Source organism: Mastacembelus armatus, chromosome 11 (assembly GCF_900324485.2).
Source record: "Mastacembelus armatus chromosome 11, fMasArm1.2, whole genome shotgun sequence".
Lineage (NCBI taxonomy): Eukaryota > Metazoa > Chordata > Actinopteri > Synbranchiformes > Mastacembelidae > Mastacembelus > Mastacembelus armatus.
The window spans coordinates 17,573,650-17,593,658 of NC_046643.1; the positions used below are offsets into that span (position 1 = coordinate 17,573,650).

General features: G+C 41.0%; 4 protein-coding genes across 7 annotated transcripts; all 4 read right to left on the reverse strand.

Moving 5' to 3' along the window:
- Positions 1 to 2,156: 2,156 nt before the first annotated feature.
- Positions 2,157 to 5,146, reverse strand: LOC113126577 (free fatty acid receptor 3-like). Of its 2 annotated transcripts, none has more exons than XM_026300669.1 (2): positions 5,046 to 5,146; positions 2,157 to 3,184 (listed from the first exon to the last, which is right to left on the reverse strand). In XM_026300669.1, the coding sequence occupies exon 2, from the start codon at positions 3,150 to 3,152 to the stop codon at positions 2,157 to 2,159; it is 996 nt and encodes a 331-aa protein (XP_026156454.1). In that variant the 5' UTR covers positions 3,153 to 3,184; positions 5,046 to 5,146. The 2 variants fall into 2 exon arrangements, with proteins under 2 accessions (XP_026156454.1, XP_026156453.1); XM_026300668.1 differs by lacking the exon at positions 5,046 to 5,146 and adding an exon at positions 4,180 to 4,274.
- A 1,499-nt stretch (positions 5,147 to 6,645) lies between these two features.
- Positions 6,646 to 7,593, reverse strand: LOC113126292 (free fatty acid receptor 3). Its single transcript, XM_026300260.1, has one exon. It carries the CDS (start codon positions 7,591 to 7,593, stop codon positions 6,646 to 6,648), a length of 948 nt encoding a protein of 315 aa, XP_026156045.1.
- A 1,377-nt stretch (positions 7,594 to 8,970) lies between these two features.
- tekt2 (tektin 2 (testicular)) lies at positions 8,971 to 13,083 on the reverse strand. 2 transcript variants are annotated; one of them, XM_026300497.1, is made up of 10 exons: positions 13,018 to 13,083; positions 11,781 to 11,943; positions 11,564 to 11,689; positions 11,052 to 11,257; positions 10,816 to 10,959; positions 10,453 to 10,567; positions 10,140 to 10,247; positions 9,875 to 10,018; positions 9,702 to 9,781; positions 8,971 to 9,536 (listed from the first exon to the last, which is right to left on the reverse strand). In XM_026300497.1, the coding sequence occupies exons 2-10, from the start codon at positions 11,934 to 11,936 to the stop codon at positions 9,332 to 9,334; spliced, it is 1,284 nt and encodes a 427-aa protein (XP_026156282.1). In that variant the 5' UTR covers positions 11,937 to 11,943; positions 13,018 to 13,083; the 3' UTR covers positions 8,971 to 9,331. The 2 variants fall into 2 exon arrangements, with proteins under 2 accessions (XP_026156282.1, XP_026156284.1); XM_026300499.1 differs by having other exon boundaries at positions 11,781 to 11,989; positions 13,018 to 13,071.
- A 498-nt stretch (positions 13,084 to 13,581) lies between these two features.
- Positions 13,582 to 19,901, reverse strand: usf2 (upstream transcription factor 2, c-fos interacting). Of its 2 annotated transcripts, XM_026299968.2 has the most exons (11): positions 19,439 to 19,901; positions 18,680 to 18,720; positions 18,394 to 18,509; positions 17,676 to 17,795; positions 17,230 to 17,392; positions 16,925 to 17,012; positions 16,619 to 16,663; positions 16,091 to 16,149; positions 15,809 to 15,900; positions 15,203 to 15,331; positions 13,582 to 14,991 (listed from the first exon to the last, which is right to left on the reverse strand). In XM_026299968.2, exons 1-11 carry the CDS (start codon positions 19,474 to 19,476, stop codon positions 14,902 to 14,904), a joined length of 981 nt encoding a protein of 326 aa, XP_026155753.1. In that variant the 5' UTR covers positions 19,477 to 19,901; the 3' UTR covers positions 13,582 to 14,901. The 2 variants fall into 2 exon arrangements, with proteins under 2 accessions (XP_026155753.1, XP_026155754.1); XM_026299969.2 differs by lacking the exon at positions 16,619 to 16,663 and having other exon boundaries at positions 19,439 to 19,900.
- Between the last annotated feature and the right edge of the window lie 108 nt (positions 19,902 to 20,009).

Consider the following 20,009-nt stretch of genomic DNA (forward strand, 5'->3'; position numbering starts at 1 on the left):
ACAATAAACCTGTGAGATAGTAGCATGTAAGCATTCATTATGTTAGTGTGTTAGCATCTGTGATGTTAGCATCCGTTATGTTAGCCTGTTAGCACCCATTATGTTAGTGTGTTAGCATCTGTGATGTTAGCACCCATTATGTTAGCATGTTAGCATCCATTATGTTAGTGTGTTAGCATCTGTGATAGCACCCGTTATGTTAGCCTGTTAGCACCCATTATGTTAGCATGTTAGCGTCCATTATGTTAGCGTGTTAGCCTCTGTGATGTTAGCACCCGTTATGTTAGCGTGTTAGCATCTGTGATGTTAGCACGTTAGCATCCATGGTTAGCATGTTAGCATTTATGGAAAGTATATTTACTCAAATACTGTAATACTGCAAGTACAATTTTGAGGAATTTGCACTTGAATATTTAAATGTTCTGTTTCTTCATATTTTGACTTCACAACATTTAGGAGGAAAATACTTCTTACTGCATTGGTAACTGCAGTTAATGGTTGTTTTTCAGCATTAAATCAGAATTAAGAATATAGAAAATAATCAGAATTAAAAAATACAGCATGATCATTAGACTTAATGGGAATGTCACATTACCCTGCAGTATTGAAATTACTTCAAATTAAAAGTCTATGAAGTAGTTAACATCAGCTCACAACCTGCAACATTAAAGCAATGAAAACAATAAATAATATATACAATAATGTGAAATGAGCTGTTCTGCAGAATCACAGCTTTTACGTCTGCTTCAATTATATGTTGATGCTAATCTGTTTGAACTTTTACTTAATGAACAATCTGCATGCAGGACTCTGTGGTATCTAAGGATCTAAGTACTTCTTCCACCACTGGAAATGACTCTGAGATCAACTACAGCCAATAGTCATCTTCTGTACACATTTTAGACATTATGGGTGCACGCGTCAAACTAATAACTGAACAAAGTGTGCCACTGAACTGACGTGCTCGGTTGTACTTGGACTGGTATTTAGGACACTATAAAATGTTATCTATGTGTGCACTCCACCTGCATAGGCACGCTCCCTTCATTATTACTGACAGGAAAAGGCCAGAAGGTGGTTATTACTCATTGTTTGAAGTCCCGTCAGGGCACTGTGTAATCTTTGTGTGTACACTTCCAGGTGCGTGTGCTTATAACTCCAAATGAACTCAGCAGTGTACAGTCTACACTTCCTGTGTATGTGCGCAAACATCCTGTGATTTTTAATTGCTTTAACCCTTGTTTCTGTTTGATTAATCAATGTACTTGTTCTTCTCTCACTCAACAGAATACTATATGAAAAAAAAACAATTGGATATAAATTTATGTATGCACAATATTCTTAATATTTGAACAGTTGCAATAGATATTCTTATTTTTTCTATTTTAAAATTGGCAGGTTGAAAGACCTTATATGTTACTGAGCCATGTGTAAGTCCTGATGGGACAGTTAATGCCCAAAGTTTAAAGCCCATCTGTAGTCTGTCCGAAAGCAGGTAGTTGGTTAGCCTGATGTTGTGTGTTTCTCCAATTGACTGTTTAGCTTAGTAAATCTGTAGCAGCTATGATTTCACCCATTTAGTGCTGTTTCTCTTTTTACTTTCCTCCATCTTCTTGTTTCTTTCTATACGGCTCACCTCATATGTTTAGATAATAGATAATTTTTTCATCCCCCATGGGGGAAAGTCAGATTGTTAGTTTAGAAAGATAATGCTAGTGTTTTTGACAATTTACTATAATAGTTTAACATTTATGTTATTAACCGCCTTTGACAGACAACATTGCCACAAGGTTTGAGTGACTCTGTGTTGATGGTTAATAAAACTCCTTAACGCATAATTTTAAGTCTTATTGTACAGTAGTATGTAAATGTCATGGCTCAAGGACATAAAAATGCTTGTATTGCTACGTCAGCTTTGTTTCAACTTGACAAACAGCAGATAACCAAAAATAAACTTGCACTTTGTAGGATTTATTACATGTCTTCTAACCTTTGGGGCAAGCATCATCAGTAAAAGATACTGAAGTGACTTGAGGATGCTGCCTTGTTTGGTAGCCATAATTTATCTAAATTTGCCCAAAGCCTCTTTCTTTCAGTAGTTAGATTCCCAACACTTCATTATGTCCAAGTTGTTTTGCAGTATTTCTTCAGTTATTTCAAGGAGAGACTCCTTCCTTGTATTTTTCAGTCTTTAAGGGTCTCTGGTGAGGGCCCTGAGGAGCCCCTCCACACCGCAGGATGTGCAGCTTCGCCATGATGCTCCTGAACCCGTGGTTTAACATGCCCCTGACTGCTGCTGATGAGAAGTAAAAGATGAATGGATCCAGGCAGGCGTTTAATGTGCTTGAGAGCAATGCTATGTTCCTCCACTCCTCACTATCCCGACGGACAAACCCCACCACATGGGAGGCATTGTAAGGTCCAAAGCAGACAGTGAATACTATTAATGTGCCGAGTGCCAGACCAATGGCACGCAGCCTCCGGCGCCTGCTGATGTTTGGAATACGTGACAGGATGAGGATGAAGTTGATGTAGCAGAAGCAGCAGATGATGAAGGGGATGCAGAAAAGAACGAGAAAGAGCTCCAAACGGAGCGGCAGCAGGATTTGGAGCTCGTCATCAGTGAAATTCAGGTAGCACGTGGATGGAGGCTGGACAGGGCTGCTGGTCATGCTGCTGTTGTTATCACTCCCCTCTGCACCTTTGCTCCACTGGAAGTAGGGCATGATGTAGACGATGCTGAGGTTCAGAGAGGTCACCACCCAGAACATGATGCTGGCCAAAACAGCATAGCGAGGCTGGCGACACAGGGCGTACCTCAGGGGATAGGCAATCCCGAGGTAACGCTCCACACTCACAGCTGTGAGGAGCAGGGTGCTGTTGTAGATTGTAACATAGAACACAAAACCGCTGAAGGGACACAGAGCGTAAGGCAGGCTCCAGGTCATATTGTCCGAGGCCTCCTTTATCTTAAAGGGGAGGAACATGAGGAAGATGAGGTCAGAGATGGTGAGGTTGAGGAGTAGGATGTCAATCGGGGCTGCTCTGCGGCGCACCTTGCGACAGAAGGTGCAGAACGCCAGGATGTTTGCAGGGACCCCCATCAGGAAGGTGAGGATGTAGACAGAAAGCAAAAGGCGCCTGTAGAGCATGGTGGCCACTCACACCTGGACAGACTCAGACACTGGACAAGAAGACATGAATCATAGAAGCAATGAACGATGTGTCTTAAAGGAAACTATAAAGTTTGGTCTCCGACTTCACCAGATGGAGATATGTCAACAGCTATTCACGTACGTTCATGGTTGCCAGGGGATGAATCCTTACAACCCTGATAATCCCATGATGTTTTCAAAGGAAATTTTTAGTCAGATCCAGTTTAATTAGTCCAGGACTTTGATTTATGACCTAATACCTTCATAACTAATGACACTTCTATCAAACTCAGCTGTACTGTTTTTAATGCTAATTAGATAGATACTTTATTGATCATTTCTTTAATTTAGCAAACATTAACATACTAAAATGCTCACTTATGATTATTATGTAAGCATAATAACATATATAACATTATACCTGATAAATATGTTAGTATTGTCTTGCTAACTTAGCATGTTTAACATCTTTGTTAAATAATTTCCTGAAGGAAACCCTGCATGTACAGCATTAAGATATTTTCAGGCTTTAAGAAAACTCTCTCTCTCTCTCTACAGGAAAGGGATCATTTCTCATAATCTTTACCTGAAAATAGTAAAGACAAATCTTTTTTTCTGAAATACTCAGGCAGGTCAGTAGAAAAGAAAAGTGTATTCCCATCTCAAAATCATTTTCCTACAAACTTTTTATTCTCTCTCTCTTAAACTCAGGACTTGAAATTAATAGAAGCAAATTGATGAAGTAGAGAGAAATCAACATACAAAGCCTTTAGTTGGTCAGTTGGCTTAAGGAGTGAGACTTACATTATTCTGTGGTGTTAATATTGACAGTAAATCTCATAAACGACTTCATGAGCAAATTTCCTGTTGGTTTTGATCTTTTTGTGAGATTTTCTGTCTTTTTTGTCACTACCCATATTCTTTACATTACCCCCTAGACACACTAAAACACCTAGTGTCAAGCAAACATACATGCTGCCCTACAGAAGCAATTTGAGTTAATTATTAGAAGACATTAACTCACCTGTGTCAGACTTGGAAACTCAGGCTCTCCATCACTGTGCAACTGCCCTGTCTGTTGCTGCAACTGCATGCTTCGCCTCCTGGAAGCAAACTGATCATAAAATCAGTTTGCTTCCAGGATCATAAAACTACACTTAATATGCATGTCCTACTGAATATCCGCTCTCCCACCTCCTACAGGGAAAATTTAATAAGCATCTGGACATGGTCTTTGTTCTCCACGCTCTCCAAACATTATCTCCCAGCAACCGCAGAAACGCTGGCCATGACGTAAGTGAGAATGTGTGTTGTAATAACGTTTTACGTGAAGGTCCTTGACAGTGACATATTGCAGTTGATTTTATTTGTCTGTAGTGGCCTCCAGAGGGCAGAGCACACAAACTCAGATCTACATATTCACTCCACAGAATCCCATTGAAATTTTGTAACTTTTAACACAGCAAAGCATCTTTGCAGTTATGATGCCTATAAACCAGAAGCTACACTTTTCATGTTCATTTTATTTATTAAGGAGATTGAATTTAGATCCTGCAGCCTTCATCACAAATGATTAGTAGGGCTAATCTAGGCTAGTAGGGCTAATCTAGGCTAATATATTAGTAGGGCTTTACAATAAAATTGAATAAGGATAACAGGTTGCTAAATGCAAGCTGTAAATGCACTTAATAAGGAAAAAAAACATAATTCTTATTTATTCTAAAAACCAAACTTTCCAAATGAAACATGCTTTAATGAGGCCAACTTGTCCCTCTTCCCAGATTTGGCAGCACTACATTAAAGGCTACTTCACATTATTTTCAAAGCAGTATTCACAGCGACATTGAAAGTTATTTCGGTAGACATCTGACTGAAGACAGGCTAACTTACCTATTTTTCATTATGACCTGTTCTGGCTTGATGCCAGACTGTCAGTCAAATAAGCAGCCCGAGGGAACAAGTGGTCCAGTCTGCAGCCTGTGGAGTTCAGCTCTACTGCGGTCTGACAGTGTGTTTATATACACCAGCCCCCTTTTTATAGTGTCTGCTCAACAATAATAAGCTTGTGATCAGTCTGCAGTATGACACCTGTGATCTCTCTGATCTGAACAGACTCAGTTCATGTTTTTAAAAATCACAATAGCTCTAACGACACCTCGAATCTAATTTTTATGATCAAACTCTAGTTTGCCAAGTCCTTTTGTTGACAATACGGTAATTTGTATCATTACTTAAAATAGATTGTATTTGTCCATAATTGATACTTAGATGAATAAAAACTAAACCTTCTCACCTTTCATGTAGGAGTGTTTATTGCAGGATCATGTTAGACTACTCCAGGTGTGTCATGCCCAACAGAAAATTAGAAATATTAATTCAACCCAGATGTTTTCAGCATATTTGTCAACAGACAGCCCACCAGGCACAATATGCTCGTGAACATAATTTATTTTTAAAACCATTATAAGACATTTTACAAAGAATAAAACTTCAGAAACCAAATAAACAAAAATCAACCGATGCACAAACATATTTATTAGTATGCGCAGTTAGTTTCCAACATCAGCATATTGATAACGATTTGTAGCTCGGTACCACAGAGAATCTCTCAAAGCATAGGTGTAACAAATGATAATACCTAGCTCCATTTAGCTGTGCCACACGACTGTCACTGAGACACTTTAACCACATGTAGCGGTAATTATATTAGTTACCTCTCTGAGAAAGAATATATCTGTCATTTCACAATATTTTAATATTAAACATATTTTAAAAAGTTATTTCCCTAAACTTACTGATAAACAGCAGATGGAGCCATTTGGCACCAAAATATTGAGCTGATATAAAATTCAGCACGGTTTGTCACTGTCTTATTAAAAACTCATTGACTCTTGGAGAATGAAAAAGAGCACTTGTTCCATTTCAAAGATCTGCAGTGTTGTTGGTTAAAAAAGTGGATCTCTATGTTTGCTAATAGTTAATTTTTACACAATCAACCATTCTGAGTGTCAGAAACACTTGCAGGAAAAACTGCTCAATGAATCACTTTTTCCCATCAGCCAAAACACTGTTGTAACACAGAATCAGTGATCCACATTTGTGGTCAGAGCTGCAAATCAGCTTTTGTTATCAATGTTTTTCTAAAAAACAAGGGAGGTTGTGGCCTGATGACCCATTAGTATGTAGCTTTTACGTTATACTGTGAGATAACAGACACATATGTTTTCTAGATTTTGCGCTCATACATTGGTAGGGAGAAAGTATTACAAAATTAACCAGCCAGAAAGCAGAGCTGTGATGGTTGTTTCTGGGGCTGTGGGAACAGAAATGATAAATACCTTCTATCAGACTGTCCACAGAAACTTTTGTCCCATTTCTCCTTTAAGATTTCTCAAAATACTTTTTCTTAAAATTCCTGAAGTTCGCACCCACTGTGATCACGATCGTGACCTACAGTGTTAGTCACCCTATGTAACTCATCTCAGACAGCTTAGGTGGGTGCCCTGACATTTCCAACATTGTTGGGGATATTACATCGCTGCCGCGAACCCTCAATCCGGCTGAACTGAATTTGCTGTCCACAGATTCTTCTCATGATGCCTCTCGACCCTGCTGGAGACAGCATCAGCATGACCACAGGCTCCAGGAAAACATTACAGGTACTTGACAGCATAGCATATGTCCTCCACTCAACGCTTTTCTTTAACACAAAGCCTGCAATGTGCGAGGCATTGTAGGGTGCATAGCACACCACAAACACAGCAAGTGTGGAGAGTGCTACAGTCAAGACTCTTCTTTTCCCCAGAGGTGGTAAATTTGAGCGCCACACCAGGGTAACGCAGCGAAAGGTGCAAAAGGACGTCACAATCAGAGGCAAAAAAAACAAAACAATTGACATCTCCAGGCGTAGAGGCAGCAGGACAGCCAGCTGGGAGGCATTGAACTTTTCATAACAAGCTACGGTGTCTTCATTGACGGTGACAAAGTAAGCCCCTTCTTCAGCCACCAGGGCAAAGCTGAGGTGTAGCAGCACAAATGCCCAAAGGGCAACGCTGATGAAACAAGAGATTCGAGCATGGCGGTATCTCTTGTAGATGATTGGAAATGCAATGCTGAGGTAGCGCCCTACTGTCACAGCGGCGATGAAAAGGCAGCTGCCATACAGTGAAGAAAAGAGGAAAAAGCTGTAAACGGGGCAGATTGGTGGTGGTAGCCTCCAGTCCTGAAGAAATGTCTCCAGAGCCTTGACAGGCAGCCAGGCCAGAAGTACCAGATTGGCAATGCACAGGTTGAACGCATAGACCACATTGGGTGTGGCGCCATGCTTGCAGGCCTTGCGTACATACACAAAGAGCACCAGCAGGTTGGCAGGTAGGCCCAGCAGAAAGGTGAAAGTGTAGACAGAGAGAGCGACGCAATCTTTGATAGTTACCTGCATCTCTTCAGTTTAGGACATAGCTATGGCTGAGAGGCATAGAAACTCCAGGTAGCACTTCCTCCAGTTTACCATGATAAGGAAAAGTCGTCAAGCAACTTCAAGGTGACAGCAAAGTCTCAACTAGAACAAACTAACAAATAGATTATATCATGAATGGTTAGGTGCACATGCTCTCCATTACAAATAACATCTTTTAAACCACAGACTGTCCAATCGTGGCATCAATGTCCATTTCCAAACTGGTTAGCAAGCAGCTGTACAGCTGGATCCTCCCTCTGTCCTGTACAGTCACTGACATAGAAACAACATCGCTAAGACATGACAAACAAGAGGTGGTGGCCGCAAAGGTGCTGATGGATTGGGCACGAAGGAGGTGAGGTGCACACGACATCATGACAGAGATGCAGATAAGGAGACGCGCTAACTCATGCAGAAGAAGCGGGCATTTAGCAGGCACCAGGCTGCCTTAATTGCCCTCTCAGTGGAGGCCAACAGACAGGTAGCATCTGGACCCTTAAATTAAATGATCCGGAATAATCAAGCATGTCAGGAAGCACATGGCCATGGCCTTAAAGCTGAGGCTGCCTAAATGAACTGGAGGGCCAGGCAGTAAAGTCATAAATGTGCTGAAGCTGATGGTCAATGCGAGGAGAGGATGGGTTGGGCTTTGGGAAACGGTGACTTGTTTGTGACATGAAGGCGCTTCTTACAGTTTAATGATAGCGAATGAGTTTTTCAGTTTGTGTGTGGTATGAGTGGGTGTGTCATGCAAAAGGGTTTTGGTGAATAAAATGGGGCAGAAAATTACTGTGACTTTTGCAGAAGCCTTTTACTAGAGCACAAAGATAAATACCAAGAAAGGGTTTCAGAAGAAAAGCCCTGCAGCAGTTCAGTAGGTCACAGTGGGTATTACCAGTATAGAAATATTTAGTATACTGCTATTTCTGTAAAAAGTGATAATTAATCTTCATATACAGTACTGTATTAGAAGATCTCACTTTCGAACACAGACCAAACATTTTTTGAAGAACAGATCTCTCTAGCTCATCAGTGCAGTAAAACAAACAAGCATGACTACTGAGGAACCTGTTTGGTGTCTGTTTACCAGATTTCTTGATCTAAACTGTGTATACTGTATGAGTCAAAGTTCACGCCATTATCATGTCTTCATGCTCCAAACAGCATCAGATGATCAAACAAGATTATGAAGCTAAACAAAGCCATTAAAGCTAATGGTCGATAAAAGCAATGATCTTACCAGATATGAACATGAGCACTTGTGAATTTCTGTAAGCAAACACTAAACTCTAAATTATACAAACTCAAATCCATAAGTACGTTCAGGTGGCAGAAATATCATCACAAGTAAATGTTTAATTCAGGCTGGAGGCAAACAGGTACATAATCCACTTTTCAGAGAATATTTGTACATTTCTTGTAAATGTTCACAAACAAAACATGTAAAGGGAAACCCACAACTAAAAGCAAGAAGTTTTTTTTAGCAACAGGATTGTTGTAATAGTTAAATACAGGAAGCTGTTGTGTTCTTCAGCATTTAGATGAATGAATTTTATTTGTTGCAGTAACTATGGTCAGGCCACAGGACATAACAGTTTGGTGTTATGTCAGCTGCTTGTTGATGTCTACAGGGTTTTAAAAATGAAGTCAACATTGAATGAATGAGTCATCTGAATGTTTGTTTAGACACCTTCCCTTCAAAAACACAAATACCATCTTCTCACTGAGCCAGCAGCTGCAGGTTGCTCCTCCCACTGGAGTTTGTGAGTGGGACCAGCAGCACTGGGGTTTTGTCGGTGCAGGTGTTTGATGCAAGGCGAGTACGTGTGTTCATGCTTCGTTGTTCGAGAGATAAAGCTTCCTGTTTTCTGGAAAGATCCTGTAGCATGTGGGCGTGATGGAGCTTCATCTTCTGCAGAGAGTGCCTGAGCATGAGATGGGAGAAACAAGCAGGGATCAAAGTTTTACACTGATTTTATTTATTTATTTATTTTTTTTCTTTCCAGTTTCTGGATTTAAAACAAACCCTGCTTGGCCAAAAACAACACTTAAATATGCTGCCAAAAAAAAAAGAATGTGGACAGACTCACTGAGCCTCCGACAGCTTTTGTTTCAGAGCCACGATTGTGGCCTCCAGCTGTTGGACTTCATTAACAAGGCCGTGTTGAACCTGCAAAGACGAGATCAGTCAGGACGAAGTTCTTCCACTGTTACTGTTAATATTTGTGTATTTGATATACTACAAAATATGCTACACATCAACCTCATCTCTGCACAGGTCTATGCCAGGTCTGTTGGTCCTGTTCTCCAGTCTGGTGTGAGCCAGTTTGAGTGAGGCTGTTTTTGCCTGCAGATCTGCATCCAATCCATGGATGTCTGTCTCCATTTCTGCCATTTCATCTTCAGTCTACAGGCAAATGTGAAGTTAGTATGAATCACTTTACTCTATACAATAATCTGTTGCCCACTGGGAGCCTGGCTGGATTAAAGCTGCTGTTACAAACAATGCCAGCTATTAGATATCTTACATTTCTTATTTGCCACTCCAGCTCATCGCGGGCCTGCTCTTCATGGTGATTGCGCTTACGAAGTGTGAATTCTGTGGCCCTCCGCTGAGTCTCCAAGTCATTCTGTAGCTGAGAAATAGAGAATTCATTGCAATGTGCCATATCAGACGTTACTGAATACAGAGGATATCGGAGCAATAATGGTGCATGACGTTCTCAGACAACAAAACAGAAAGAAAACAAAATACTGCAAATAAATAATATATCTGCATGTAGTGCAATATAGTATTTGTACTATAAGTACGATATGACCAGGTGTAATTATGACACTCACCTTGGCTCTGATGAGGCTTATGTCCTCCCTCATTTGCTGGGACACCTGCATGGCCTCCTGAGCACGAGCCACATTATACTGGCTGAACTGGACCCACTCCTCAGGGGTAGAGGAACTACAACAACAATGGCATTTTAGCTGGTGAGGCATGAATAAATCCAGAAATCTTAAAAGAGATGCACTACGTCATGATATATTGTGCAATGCTTCTTATTCAGGTATGAGTCAAAATCTCATAAAAAAGTTATTAGGGGGCTTGAACTTTTTCAGCTTTTGACCAGCAATATAATTCAAATTATACAAAATTACCACTGGGTGTATTATTTATCTGTTGTTTCATGCACACCCTTATGCTAAAGTTACCCTGATGGTATGCGAGTTGGGTTGGTCTTCAGGGAGATCTGAGGTGACTTTATTGTAAGTGACAGGCAGGACACATCAATGTCCAGAGCGTCTGTCTTATTCTGGAGGTCAGCAGTCAGGTGATGCCGAGCTTCCTGCAAAACACTGGGAACAAGAACAGAGAAAGGTAAATAAAGAGAAGGCAAAAAGAGAAAAAGGCACCTATGCAGTTTTTGTGTCACGCCAGTTTCCCTTACCACAGGTGTTCAAAGACCTTGTCTATGTGCTGCTGTAGAACTTGCTGCACTCTTTTAATCAGCTCCACTTCTTTCTTCAACTGCTCGTCCACGGGGTCGGTGACCAGCTCATACCCACGCCGTCCCTCCCTCAGCGTCTGACACTCAGTAGTGACCTCCAGAGGAAGGACAGTCGCAGCTAGGGCCTGTTCGGTCTGCTCTTTACACTGTCCCAATGCACAGCAAGACTTGGGGTTACTTCACTGGCAGTTTAGTCAGACTCAAACTGCAGGAGCGGAACAAAGTAATACGTTTGTTCTGACAACTATATTAGTTATGTATTGAAGCACAACCATTTTCACCTTGCATTTTGATTGGTTGGAGAGAGTATTAATACTTGCCCTAAAAGAAACAGACAAACTCTCACAGGTATAAAAGTAGAGACTGGCCCATTACAAAGCACATTTTTCTACTATTTTGTAAACAAACTGAGAATCCATTTTAGTTTGCTCAGAGGTTTTTGGACAAATCACCAAAGTCAGCGCTTCCATCTCTTTGTCCACTTTCTGTGCAGAGATTTCCAAAACTTCTTTCCACCGAGCTACATCCCAAACCCGGTCACTCAACCTACGAGAGGTATCGCTCTCATCCCAGGCTGTCTACAGAGAAAAGGTGCAAGAAACTGACAATGTGGGTCATTGATAAAATGTGGAAAAAGGAACATCTTGTAAACACAAAACAAAAACCCACCTTACAGCTGGTCTCATTGCGTAGGGACCTCCCTTCCTGTCGGATCGTGGTAGAAATATGTCGCTCATGTTGAGCTGTGGCAAACAGCTGGTGGTTGTTGTTGTGCCACTCTGACACACTGTGGTGCAGACCAGGCTTTGCAGGAAGTGAGGACATCCTACAACTGCAGCAACATACAAGCACTTCAACCACTGTATTTGTCTGGTCCCCTGAAAAGTATGACGTTTGTTTTACTGACGCTCTGGCTGAAACATATCGATGCCCCTGACTTTCAAAATACCAACAGACAAGATACAGAGAAAAATGAAATATTTTATCCTTGACTGTAAAGATTTGATCACATCTTCTGCAAAGTCTGAAAGTCCCATAAAAATTGCTGTAAAGTTGACATATGAGGTTGATGTAGAACATGTACTTTCAACTACTTCATATTTTTTGAGAATATATACGTGTTCCCTTCATTTCCCAATGACATATTCTGTTATTTGACCCTCTATTTGGTGGTGTGGTTTAAGAGGTTAATTTGTAACTTTAACATACAAAACTATGACTACCTCAAAATTAAATTTACTGCTATAATTAAAACTAGTAGTTAAAAACAGTTACCTCCCCTCCTTTTGCATACCCAAATGAAACTAACTGTTATACTTAAGATTTTAAAGGTTATATTGATGAGCTTGGTATCATTGGAAAGGAAATATTTTCTAATTTATTGTGACTTTTGAAATTTGGCCAAAACTTTTTGGTAAAACGTCTGGAAACATATCTCTCTGTGGGCGCAGGGTAGGTATGGTGTTTTAACTAGTAGTAGTTAAAGTAGTTATAGCATCACCTTAGTTTAGCTTAACATGACTTTGACCTTCTATATCACTTATAAACTGTGCATATATGATACAGTTGTGTTACTGTATCATATATGCACAGTTTATAAATTTGAATGCATCATTGTGACTTAAACTATTTGTACTTTTCCAGTAGGACACAGTCATTTTATATATTTATATAAATGAGAATAAAACAAGCATGGGGGCAAATGTCTTTATAGCAGCAAATAACGTGTTTAGGCTATAACTACATCAAGATGAACTGGAAAGCAACAAATTCAGGCAGCTATAAAAGTGACTTTAAAGTGGCCACTTAAACTGACGTTTCTGAACGTAGTTGTTGCTGTTTATTAAAGTAGCTCTCAAACATCGCGATATCAAGTCTAAAAATCATTTAAGTTTCTTTTACTCACCTGAATTCAGGAATAGTCCGCTATCCGGCGCGTGCTGGGGTTTTTTTTCCACACTAGGTTACCTATAGCAACGGCTACTCTGGGCGTCTCCAGGCAACCGGCGGGCACAACATTCGACTTCAGTTTTTAATAATTTAAATTCTGCGGTAAAGTTTATTACGTGATTGTTCAAACATTTATTTATGTTCCTGTTATGTCGTTAACAGGGAAAGAAGAACGGAACTTTGTGCCACATTGGCCTCCTAAACCTCTAACGTTACTTATGTTTTTCCCCCTCATTATTGCCATTATCCACAACAATCTGACTGTACCTTTCGAGTTTTCCTCTGAATATGTACTCTATGTTGAGCTTTGTCATGTTTGTTACATAAAAATATATTTCAGGGGGGGAAAAAAAACAACAAAGTATTATATTCCGTTATTGTACTCATGGCCCTCTTTTAAAACTGGCAACATTTAAAGTCAATACATATATCAAGTTGCATTTGACTTTAGGTTGTTGTTTTTGCTGCTCAAAGGTGGCTTTAAGAATGTGGATATTCTCTGTAATAAACAACACTCAGGTATAAACACTTGTTTTATTGTAGTATAAGAATTAGTCATGCCAGTGGTTATATTTCCATGCGGTGGTGACTCTCAGTGTAGACAAAAGCTTGTTAGTTACAACTATCATCACTCAAATTCAAATTACTCTCAGCACCTTCTTGACCATGGTTGTTTTATGGTTTTCTGTTTGCGGCAATGGTTCCCAAAGTTTAAAGATTTAGGAAATATTTGAAAAAAAAAAAGAGCCAACTCTGGCATCCAGTAAAATGCAGCAGGACAGGTGGGCCAAACAGGTCTCAAAGACCTCACATGACTGAACTTCTGTTTCAGCGCATTACACCCGGTGATCTATTAAGCAGATACACAAACACACTATATTTTAATGCCCATTAAAAATGATTCCCTCTTTGGAATCCATCTCCATATTCTCATTTATCTGCACATTGCACGTAATGGGGACGCAAAGATCTAAACTAGAAAAGTAAAGACTTAATTTAGTCTGGGAACCACTTGCCAGTGCACTATCCCAATTACCTGAGCTATGTTAACACTTAGATTCCACAATAGGCTTTCGTTAAGGCTTTGTACCAAAAACAAAAAACCTATGCATGATATCAAAGCAGTTTGGCTGTCAGAAAAGTATTTTGTTGAATTTACTGAAATTAGACTGCATTTATAAAGTTTGTGGGCTCTGCCTGATGTTTAGAGTGTCAGTGTTAAGAGGCAGAAACTGAAAACAGCACACAGATCAACTGTATATTATATAGACATGATTCACTGACAGTAAACTATCCACAGACAGTGAAGAGCATGACAAAAAAAATGTGATTTGTTTGCTGGTGGTGAAAAACGTAAAATGCAGAAATCAGCTTCTTTTCCTTGCTCTGTACACCTTCCTTAAGAACTAATAAATAAAAAGGTAAACGGGAGCTGTCATTCATCACATTTAGTAGTTTCAGCAAAGGTAAAATAAAAAATAAAAAGAGTTTGTGGAACGATAAAAGGATGAAATCAGTGTGGCAGGTTCATATTTAAATGTAAAAGAAAATTTGGTGCAAGCGTGGTGGCGCTGTGCAGAGGTCGTTTTCCTTTTTAGCGGAGGTGAGAGGTTCACTCGGCGACACAGTTAACGGATTTCAGAGCGTTCAGCCATTGAACTGTGGAAGATGAAGAAGGCGTTTTTAGTTGGAAGTCTTTCAGTGTTCTTCTCAAGCCCTGTGTATATTTTTATGGTCCAATTTCAAATCGTCTCTTGTTGTGATTCCTTTCCTGGTATTGTTCAGGTGCGTGGGAAGATGCATCATTGTGTTTGTGATGTTGCATGTGTCCAGTCAACAGTCACTGTGGTGTTGCATCTCCATTGACTTCTATGCCGTGCTGCTGTAGCTGTGCTCGAAGCAGTGCGTTATCATTCTTCAGCTCCTCAATCTGGAAAACAGTGTAAGTTTAGTTTCTTTTATCTATGGAGGTTTTGTTAAACACTCCAAATTGAATTTTCAGGGTTTATCAGTGTAATTCCTGTTCCTCTTTGTGGCCACAAGTTATAATAATAATGACAGATTATTGGCACATTGAATTTTATTATCTATTCCATATTGTGGGGCTCTAGCCCCTGTCCCCCCCACACCCTTTGACAAACCTGTTGTCTAAGCAGCTCGTTGTCCATCTCGACTCGCTCCACCTCTTTGTAACTCTCCTGCAGTCGCTGGTTATTCTGACGCAGCTCTCGGATGTAGTCACAAGCTTTGGACAGGATGCCTCCTTTACTCTGAGAAATGCAACAGATTGTGATAAAACACCCTTGTTAATGACTCATTGTTTCCTGCATTACTAAGCTTGCTTTTACACCCTTCAGCCCTAACCACTGTGTCACTCATAAAAAAATTTACTGAACCTTCCTCCAGCGGGTAACCTGTTTCAGTTGAACTCTTAGTTTCATGTGTAGAAATATCATATTAATATACAGAAAGAGCACAGCCACATGTCCCCTCCCAATAGAGGCACTATCATTACTAGCTAAGAGTGCAAAGCCTGGCTGTGGTTACACCTGGTGTTTCAGTTTGGCTTTCAGCATTACTTGTGCAAGCATGCATTAGATGAAAGGAAAGTGGTTTATAGCCACTTTCAGACGTCGGTAACAGCAACGTGACCTTAAAAGACCTTTTCATCCAGATTTAATCTAAATAATAAGGCTGTGTCTCTCTTTTACGTATATACAGTATGGTTTCAGAAGTACAACACTTACGGCTCCAGTTCTGCTGTCTACACTGCAGTCAGGGATGATTTTTGACAGCGTGACAATCCAGTTGTTAATCTTGTCTCTTCTCCTTCTCTCCACTGCAAACAAACACATTTTTAATCTGTCATTCATATTTATCTGACAGGAAACACAATTTAAGATGCATTAACTGCAACAACTCCCTTTGTACCATTTACAAGACAAGAAAAAATGCACTTCAATAATCATAACTGAAGACCCAATTAAGGCGAAACAGTTAAAACACCCACCCCTCTATTTGTCACGTACCTTCATTGTGTTGTGCTCGTCGCCTCTCATCTCGGGGGGCCCGTGGACCCTCCACCTTCCTGTAAAAGGACGGCAACGAAATTTGACTAAAAATTCTGAATAGGATGTCAGATTTTCAATATCAAAAGCAAAAAATAAAATTTATTGTGGATCACATCCGCATCCTCTGGGTTTCTTTCCTATTTTTTTGGCTTGTTGATGAGGAAAGTCCAGATACACCTTTAATTTTCATCTTTATTAGCCCTGATGGGGGATTCTGGGGTGGCGGTGCAGGCACAGCTGCACCCTCATGTCCTCGATCTATGCGCTGTATCCTCTGAAGAATCTGCATTAGGATGCATCTTTCGCTACCGACTGTATTTGAGCTAACAGGAGTCAGAAGATGTTACTACCCTAAAAGTGGCTGTTAACCTAAGACCTTTACTTCACAAACAAGGATGCTAATGATTGATTAGTGAGCCACCAAACATCTGTCTCTACAACACATGATGGGGGCAGGGCAGGGGCGTATGTGAAAGTTCTTCTCACCAGTTTGAACTGCCATGCTGCAACATCTGGCTTTCATCAAGGTCTCTGGGGATGGCAGGTAAGTAGGACACAGTGGGGTTTTCAGATGGTAAATGATAAGATATTGATTTTTTTTGTATCTTTATTTATACACATAACAAAATTCATTATTTAACAAAGGGGAAGGAAGGGGTAAAGAACATCCTGTTCAATATGAAGTGACAGGAACAAGGGTGAGAAGTCAGCCAAACAGGCGCGGTCAGGGTTGTGGTGATTTGGTCTGTTCGGAGACATAGTGAATGTGTGCAAGTGTTGTGTTATACTCACGCGGTGTAGGGGTGTGTGCGTGGTGCGATTGTTCGAGGAGTGGTTGCCTGCAGCACCTCAGGAGGGCTCATCATCACATAAAACTGACCTGGATTAAAAGGGACAAATTAGAAAAATGATGGAAAAATAAATATTGAAGTCATAAAATTTTGTATTCATTATTATTTAATTAGGCTAAAGGTGCCACAGTAGCTTCTATTTATGTTTAGCATGAATCTATGTTTGGTCAATAATTGAACAAGCAGTGTTTGTTTACATATGTACATCCTGTGTCTCATTTTGTAAGACATGTCTCCTTCTCTCACCTCCTGCCTGTGTGATCGTTGGGTCGGCGGTGGCCTGCACCGACACGGCCGTGGCTGTTCCATCGCTGACGGTGGCAGCGGGAAAATAAGCGAAACGTGTCTCTCCTCCAACCGTCTCTCCAACAGGACTTCCCCCATTACTAAAAGGGTTCTGGATAACAGCCTGGCCAAAACAATACAACAGTAAACATCGAGGGAGTTTTTCCTTATCTGATTCAAGGGTGCAAGGACAGATGGTGTAAAGCCCCAGACTATAAAATCCCCTGAAGCAAATTTGTGATATTGAGCTGCACAAATCAAATATGAACTTTGACCTTTAGACTAAATGTACAATATGAACTGCACAGGGATTTCTACAGGTCAAAGGCTGTTGTGAGCAAACGGCACAGCCGATTATAGAGAAATCGCACCTGCTTCAATCTCACACTGCCTGGATGTTTACTCACCTGTGCCACAGCCTGAGGCGCGCCGGCAAATGCTGCAGCAGAGACGACGCTGACGGCTCCAGTCCCATCAGCTGTGGCTTCTAACTGATCATCTGTCACCTGAACCACACGATAGGTCACCTGGGGAGCAAAGATTCAGAAAGAACCTGATCACACAGTGGTTCTTCAGATGTTCAGGTGGTTTTACCCCACAAGCTCAAAACAAAACCAGACCTCTTGCACAACTGTATTTTGTCAGCCTTGTCCCTGTAGCTTTACACTGAACTGGATACTATTTATATCTGTTTTTTAAAACAAATGTTAAGTCTTAACTATCTAAGCACACACCTGCTGACATTTATCATCTGTATTGCTCACACCCCTCTAATGATCAGTCTGTGGCTTTCAAGCTAAAACATTTCACTAAACCTTTACTTTACCTGAATGTCATCACTTCCATGAAGGAGGATTTTTGCAGGATTGTCATATTAGACATTAGTTTTAACCTGGTGTACCTAATAAACACGTATACACATTTTCTTTATAGCTCATATTTGTGTAGTACATGTCTATATTTAAACTGCATTATGTGACTGAACTGTCTTGTGATGTTACATATATGTAATAACTCTCTCTCTCTTCAAACAAATCTTGATCTGAACGAAACTTCCTGAAGCAAACTTGTGCAACATGCAGCAACATGCAGCTGTTTTGCAGGCCAAAGGTTCTCCGTGCTCACCTGTCCCCCACTGCTCTCTGTACGAAACTGATACTGCACATTGTGGTCAGTGAACGCAGCCTGTGGGACACCGGTGATGGTAACTGCAGTCTGCTCCTCAGTCCCCACCGCCTCTCCTGCAACACACAGGTCAACATGCCTAAAGTCTGAGATGCTGCACCACAACAGAACCATAAAAACACAGACATCCTCACATTTTGATCAGCTTTTATAACGTGATTGTACTTTCAGAAAAGAAGATGATTATTTGTGCCACTTGTCTGATTACAAGAAATGTGGCTCCCACCTTCCTGTAGCTGCACCTCTTCTGTTTCCTGTTTGTGGTGACTAAAAATGAAAAACAGAACAGTGGCGAGTTAATTTCACGCTGAACCTTGAATGTACATTTCTCAGAAATCAGGCTCATCATTGATGAATGTGGACTGTGCGTAGAACAAGCGCTCATAAGCAGCTGTGGCTGCAGGGCGCCCCCAGGTGGTCACATGAGGAGATGATGGATAAGAGATAAAGTGAACTATAAATAACATTCATGTCCGACAGAAATCATATTTTTTGCAACTTCCAGGAGGAAAATTACAAATGTTTGAGAATTAAACTTAAGTGTCTGTGGTTTGATTCGCTGCACACTGAAAGACAAACTTCCCAAATAGTTGCACCCCCAACACCGCCCCTTTTATTGGAACTATCTTCATCCTGACGGGGCTGCAGCATGTACAGTAAAGCACAGTGTAATTGGATGTGGTCCTCTAGACAAACTGTTGCCGTGGACCTGCCTGTCTTGTGTGGTAAATAAAACCCAGCACTCGTGATGTGACAAATGTGCAAAAAGGACGCACAGTTTCTGCTGAAAGTGTCTTTAAAGGTGCTTGAACGCATCATCTCTGCAAGGTGCAGAATCGCCGCTTTACTGGGGGGCACAATACGAATCAATGCACAAATATTCAAAGTATGTGCAGCATTAACAGCGCACTGTGCAATAAGGAGCAAAGGCTTTAGGCCGTGTTGGGAGCCATGGCTGAGCAGGAAGCGGCCAACAGCCTCTCACCTCGCCGAGCTGTCCAGACTCTGCTCCAGCATATCCATGAAGCTTTCGCGGGTGTAAAGCACCGATATTCAACGACACTGATTTACGGAGATGGAAGCGCTGATCACGGGGACAAACACACGGGTCATGTGAGAAAGACAGTCCAGGACACGTGAGGCGCCGACCGGGCAAGAAGCTAAAATGGAGGCCGCTGCTGAGCAGGACGGATCCGTCTGCGTCGGTGCGAGAAACAAAAAAACAGTCCTCGGGTTTACGCAGCGATATGGCGGCGGAGCTGCTGCAGCTCGGGGTTAAGATCGTTAAAGTGTCTTTAGACGAACCGCTGTGTGCGCGGAGAGAAGATTATTTCCCTGTAAATGTTCCGTGGGAAATGCTTTTATCCTCGGTTTCCTTGTTGTTGCTCCGCGGCGCACAGCTGCCGTTTATCCGCGCAAAGCTGCGGCTGCGACATGCGCTCAATAAGATGTGGAGTGGATTCGTTTGCGCCTTTTATTTTGGGGTAAAACTTGTGTTTTTGTTGTCGTTTTTTTGGCTTTTGTCTTCAAAAGATTTCGGTAATACAACCCAGTAT